Source organism: Pundamilia nyererei, unplaced genomic scaffold (genome assembly GCF_000239375.1).
Source record: "Pundamilia nyererei isolate P.nyererei 1_Seehausen unplaced genomic scaffold, PunNye1.0 scaffold00035, whole genome shotgun sequence".
Classification (NCBI taxonomy): Eukaryota; Metazoa; Chordata; class Actinopteri; order Cichliformes; family Cichlidae; genus Pundamilia; species Pundamilia nyererei.
Window position 1 is genome coordinate 4,078,239 of NW_005187436.1, and position 6,001 is coordinate 4,084,239.

The following is a 6,001-nucleotide window of genomic DNA, read 5'->3' on the forward strand; positions in this document are numbered from 1 at the left end:
TAGCGGAAATACATCTGCTAATGCCGAAAATCAGAAGTAGATGCTTGAATAGCGGCGTTTGCGAATAAAAAGAGAGGTTTTTGTGATTTATTAGTGCTTTCTGCCTCACGCAGACTTGGTTTCATCATTTTTGTCTCGTAAGTATATGTCAGTTAAATTATGTTTGTGAAGCCTGCTTGCGTAACAATGAGCAGCAATGTTGTGTTAGCGTAGCAAACGTGTCTGGGGGGAGTTCATCGCCAGACGGGTGATTTGTTGTGGAAAAGATAAGCCTATAGTTCCTCTATTATCCGTCTTTTGGATTAACTCCAGACTGGACTAAAAGGGCAACCGTAAGATGTAGATTAGATAGATGAAAAGAAAACAAGAACGAGTACTTCGAAAACAGCGACAAAACAAGAGGTGTTTCAGTCTGAGTAAGTTTACTTGGGTCAGATCTATAATCCTAGTAGTGACCTTTCCATGCCCGCCTGTGTAACAACACGAGCACGTTGACCTTACGTGATTAGGTTCAATGCTTATTTGGCTCGACTGAGACAGAAATTTCATCAACCCCTCGTTCACAGTGGAGATGGCTAGCGGGCTAAGATATGAGTTGGACGAGGTGGGCATTTTCATCGCTTTGAAAATGTCTTTGTTGTTTCAGTTGCTTCTCTTCTTCCTCTCAGGTAGTGCAGCATATCTGGAGATTTCCCACATCTGAGATGTCAGCATGCTGCTTTTGGCAGGATTGAATACATTTCATCAGATATCTTGGACAGGCAGCACTCATCGCAGAAATATTTTTTTCATCTAGGACAACTAACATGTTCAGTGACAGCGGAGCAAACCGGATTGGAGAATATAATATGTACAATTTAACGTAAAAGCGACCAGTGCTTACTGCAAATGGATTATTGTGGCTCATTAATGTCTTGCTCCAGATAAGTCGTTTATTGCTGAAGTATGTAGGAGGGTAGAGTTGACCAAAGACGTCGGTTTCACCACCAAATACCAAGAAAAAAGGAGACTTTGAAGAGAATACACCGTGGAGCTGTGGGGTTGCACCACCAGCCCTTGAAGATGCTTCAGACCGGCAACTTCTCACTGGTGCTGCTGATCCAGCTGACACTGTTGGCCTATGACCTCTTTGTCAACTCTTTCAGTGAACTTCTGAGAGGAGCAGCTGTCATCCAACTTGTGCTTTTCATGTGAGTCACAGAGCTCTGTGCTGATGAGATTGAATTATTTTATAACCGATTAACAAACACATGCACAATTTCTCAATTTTTTTTTTTACTACATACAGTTAGAGATATTTGATGTCATCTTTCATTATATGAATTGAGATCTCTAGAATTTGATCGATGTTCTAACAATGTGCATTTTTTTGTGTTTATGTCACTTGCTTTTCTTGTTTTTAGTGCATTATGATGAATGTTACTGCTAAATTTAATAGGTTAATAAGTACTAAAATGTGATGGTTACATTAAATATTTAACGTTTTCAGATGCAAGTTAAGCCCTTGTTTATTAATCATCTAATTCTTCTCATCTAATGCCATAGACGACTTAAAGCCCAGACTTATGCTGATTTAATACTAAAAAATCTATTAATAATAATAAAATAATACTTTTATTCCTGAAAGGTTACTCTTTGTACCATTTATGTGTCATTTATTAAGTGGTTGGTTTCTGTTACATAGCCAGTTTTCCTGACATCAAACATTTTGCACTCATTAGAAGAATTCTTGGCTGTTACACGGACAGCGTCTCACTTTAATGTCTGACATGCAATCTAGTTTTTGTCGGTATGATATCAATAAAAAAGAAAGCCGTACTTAAAAAAATTAACTATTAAAAAACTGTGTTTGCAGCATCCAGGACATTGCCATCTTGTTCAACGTGATCATCATCCTCCTGATGATGTTCAACACGTACGTGTTCCAGGTCGGCCTGGTGTCGCTGCTTCTGGAGAGGTTCAGGGCCCTGCTGGTATTCTCTACTCTTTACCTGACCCTTAGCATCTGCTTCCACTGCTTGGTGCTGGTATGCTTTCAAACTGTTGTTTGCAAATTAGAAGTCATATATGAAGATCCATCTTCTGAGACTTTTCTTTTGTTTTCCTTTTTGCCAGAACCTAAGATGGCTTAATTCAAACAGTTTTGTTTGGACAGATGGTCTCCAAGCACTTTTTGTTTTTCAGAGAACAGGTAATTGGCGAATTAATTTCAGAGATACATCTCCCACCCCAGCTATTCTGTTGTCACTGACTAACTGTGCTTCTTTCTGTTAACAGCGGCTGTGTTTTATTACTACTTATACAAACGTACAGCAGAGTACATGGGAGACCCGAGGCTGTACGAGGACTCTCTGTGGCTGCGTGATGCCTTCGCCAGAGCTCGTCAGTGAAGCAGAGACACTTTTTAAGAAACTGTGGAAAAACATATCACTGGGCATCACTAGCTAATCCTTCCTTTGGATAAATTTTTTTTAACCCATTTTTATATTTGGAAATCCTTTCACTATTAACCATATCTAACAAAGCAACACTGACGTGTGTGTGTGTGTGTGTGTTTATATAAATATATACACATATATATATATTTTACACACAAATGGAACTTAATAACTCATAACAGGGATGAAGCAAAGTGTCAACCGCTGTTTGTTTACTGGCTCTTTGTAGCCAAGAAGCTGTGGGTTAAATGGTTTACAGTGGCAGGTAAGCCAAGTGTGGCTTGTGAGTATCGTATTAATAAGGATGAGTCAGTTAATCTATGTGGCCTTGTAAATCAGTTTGGGTTGCAGACAAGACTGCAACACACTGAGAGAATGTTTTGAAAATGACCAGGTGTAAATGCAGATTTTGCCTCGTAGAACAAGTTCTTTTTTTTTTTTAACTGTTTCAATGGGTAGCTTTTAGAAGAGCATATGCTCATAGTTTTGTTGGAAAGCAGGTTTCCCCTGCAGTGAAAGATCAGGTGGTCTCTTTTGCCTTATTTAAGATTAGTATGTGCTGTTTACACTATTGTTATTTTAATAATTCAATTTTCACGTGAACTCACTTTTCTTTATTTGGAGATCTTTGAATTGTGTCTCCGCTGCTTTTATTAAATAAGCCATCTCTAATTCCAGTGTAATCCTTCATCTCGGGGGTATTCAGTATTATCCAGGAGACAAGGTGAAACAGACTGCTCTATTTTTAACACAAAGATTAATCAGGGATTGAGGGTTTTAGGCGCCACTACTGAAACACACCGCGAATAGCCCCGTGTGTGTCAAAATAACCTTGGATTTCTTAAAGAAGTGACAGGTTACGTTCCACCTCAGGTCTGGGCAGATCCCAACACATCAACACTTTATATAACCGTAAAATCTGTTTCATTATGGGATGTGTTGATTATTGTAAACACTGAAGCTGTCAGGATGAACAAAGAAACACACCAAAGGTTGTACAAATCCCCTTTACTTGTGAAACAAAATCCAGAGTCCATGTGATCCCAAAATATTGTCAGTGCAGTCCAATTAATCCAAAGTCCAGTTCATGTTGTGTGTGATGTCCTTTGTTACACTGGAATGTGTCTTTCATTTCTTTTTCTTTTTTTAAAGTCAGTCACCTGAAACGGCAGAAAACAATGAGTGTTGATGGTTTCAGCAACTCTAAATTAAAACTACTGCATTTAAAAAAAAATAAGGACAGAGTTTGAATGTACCTTCATACATATATCCCAACCCAGAGTAGTAGGAACAGCACACCAAACCCCATGAAAAGTGATGCCACGAGGGAGATCAGCAGCTCTTTGTAGACGTCCCGTGTGTATTTTGTTGATGTCACCTCATAGCTGATGAAAAGCTAAGGCCAACTCAAAGATTAGAGTCTTTGTTCTATTTTAAGCCTAATCACTTATGCAGCACTGCTGAATATAGTTATGCAACCGGTTTATTATACATGATGTACTGCCTTCATTATTTAAAAAAAAAAATTGTGACAGCTCAATCTAAAGTTAAGATTTTTAAAATAAACAGATTGCTGCTTAATTGGCATGAACTAGCAGTTTTTCTAACATCAAAAACTACTTCTTTAACAACCACTTATTGCAAAAATCCTTAACTCATAAAGTCAACATTAAAGTTTGATTTATACAGTATTTTTCAAAAAATAGCTGAATAAATAAAAATATTCTTATGGCGTAAAATGCTTAAAAAGTGAACATATAAACAGGGTGTGGTCTGAGTGTTTAGTTTCTGTATCCATCTGTTGTGTGAGTGGAGCTAAAAACAGATATTGGACATTGTTCTGCTACCTGTGGTGTGGTGCACAGGGTGGTTGGCATACATTAATTATCTAATTCCACTCACCGGAGCCTCAGTCATTTACATAATCTCTATATCATCTGATAAAGAAATCTAAACAGACTAATGAAATGAAATCAACTTGCAAAACAAACAAATGGGTAATGCCATGAGACGCACAATAACATGTTAATCGTCCTTGCATAACATGGCTTGATTCACATCCTGCAATACTTAATTTTAGACATATTCCCTACCCCAGTTTGGGAGACAACCTCTTTATTTAAAAAATAAATAAATAAAAATAAAAATCAGGCTTGCAGCTTTCTTTTCATAAAGCTGGTAGTTTTGCTAGATTGTTTGACTGTGTAACTGCTCATTATTTACGCTGATATAGGCTCAGAATACTGAGCTGTTTCTACCCCACTACTCTGTGTTGATAACATTCATCTTTCCCAAAGTCTGTCCTCTATGCTCTCCTCTTTTGTCTTCCTTCCCCTCAGGCAGTCGACAGCTGTCCCTCCCTAAACCTAGTTCTGCTAACGTTTCTTCCTGTAAAAAAATGGGTTCTTCCACCCCAGTGTCTCCAAGTACTGGCTCACAGGCAATCATCTGATTATTGGGGTTTACTGTCCAATGGCATCGACTATGAAAACAAGTTCCAGTATGAAGTTTTGTTTTCTTTAATTACTGCACTTAGTGACGACTTTGGCCAGCTCTGATGCAAGTTAACTTACAGTAAATCGACTGCAACATTCAAAAATTAAAAAGGATACACGAAGAACCAGGCGGTGAAGAACATGCCGATAGCCAGCAGCACCACAGTGAGGTGGGGGAACACAGCCGGGTTCACCGGGCTGGTGTATCTGGTCATGGCCTCGAGTTCCTACAGCCACAGAAGAAAAACAAAACAAAACAGAAACAAGCCGGCACAAGGGTTAAAAAAAAAGTTGTTGCTCTAATTCACACTCCAGCCATAATACAGAGAATCTTCAAAGGAGTGCTGCAAATGAGCTAGTATCTCATTTAGCTAACACATCGGCTAACGTCAATGATTTTCACTGATAACAAGGTTTCATATAAAACTCATTTTTTACTGGTTCATTGCAGAATCACATTCAAAGATAAAACGTCTATATTTAAGAGTCAAAGTAAATTAAATAATATAAAAGCTACAGTTGCTACCATTTTGTAATGAAGCGGAGCTCCTGCTGCTGCACAGATGAAAAGGCCACGTACTGACTAACACTTCCTGGTATCCTGACGCACAGATGACGTTTAAGGAAGGGGACATTCTCCCTGCTCATTTGAGCCTTTCAGGCGCTTATTTCTTTGAGTGTGTCTTTCTCCTGGACTGTCGATTTTCAGGTCTACATGTCCACTCTACATGTGCCGAAACTGTCATATTCCGCTATGCTAATCATTTGCTGGATTTTGCTGTGTTGATTGCCAGCTACCTACCTGCTACCTACCAGGCAAATTTCAGGGTTAATTGTTGTGGTAAAGACTGTTCATAAACCGTCGACTGCCATCTAACGGGCTGAATGAACAGCTATTTTTTTTTTTTTTAGCTCACTGTTTGTTTCTTTCTGATTTATCTCGGGTTAGTAGCTCGAAATTTCACAGTCACTTAGAAGTGAGGGGAATTTTCAAGATACTTAGTAAGTGAAAATAATGAGATAATAACTAAAATGATTCCATACACATCCATAGTGGTCTTATAGAGC

General features: G+C 38.5%; 2 protein-coding genes across 5 annotated transcripts; one reads left to right on the forward strand and one right to left on the reverse strand.

Moving 5' to 3' along the window:
• Positions 1 to 75: 75 nt before the first annotated feature.
• Positions 76 to 3,356, forward strand: tmem138 (transmembrane protein 138). Of its 4 annotated transcripts, XM_005730086.2 has the most exons (6): positions 156 to 416; positions 510 to 604; positions 924 to 1,190; positions 1,856 to 2,027; positions 2,116 to 2,191; positions 2,278 to 3,356. In XM_005730086.2, the coding sequence occupies exons 3-6, from the start codon at positions 1,063 to 1,065 to the stop codon at positions 2,388 to 2,390; spliced, it is 489 nt and encodes a 162-aa protein (XP_005730143.1). In that variant the 5' UTR covers positions 156 to 416; positions 510 to 604; positions 924 to 1,062; the 3' UTR covers positions 2,391 to 3,356. The 4 variants fall into 4 exon arrangements, with proteins under 4 accessions (XP_013765481.1, XP_005730141.1, XP_005730143.1 ...); XM_013910027.1 differs by lacking the exons at positions 156 to 416; positions 510 to 604 and adding an exon at positions 76 to 137 and having other exon boundaries at positions 669 to 1,190; XM_005730084.2 differs by lacking the exons at positions 156 to 416; positions 510 to 604 and adding an exon at positions 101 to 137.
• Positions 3,357 to 3,579: 223 nt separating this feature from the next.
• tmem258 (transmembrane protein 258) lies at positions 3,580 to 5,546 on the reverse strand. Its single transcript, XM_005730088.1, has 4 exons — positions 5,460 to 5,546; positions 5,051 to 5,160; positions 3,695 to 3,823; positions 3,580 to 3,598 (listed from the first exon to the last, which is right to left on the reverse strand). Exons 1-3 carry the CDS (start codon positions 5,460 to 5,462, stop codon positions 3,697 to 3,699), a joined length of 240 nt encoding a protein of 79 aa, XP_005730145.1. The 5' UTR covers positions 5,463 to 5,546; the 3' UTR covers positions 3,580 to 3,598; positions 3,695 to 3,696.
• Positions 5,547 to 6,001: the final 455 nt, after the last annotated feature.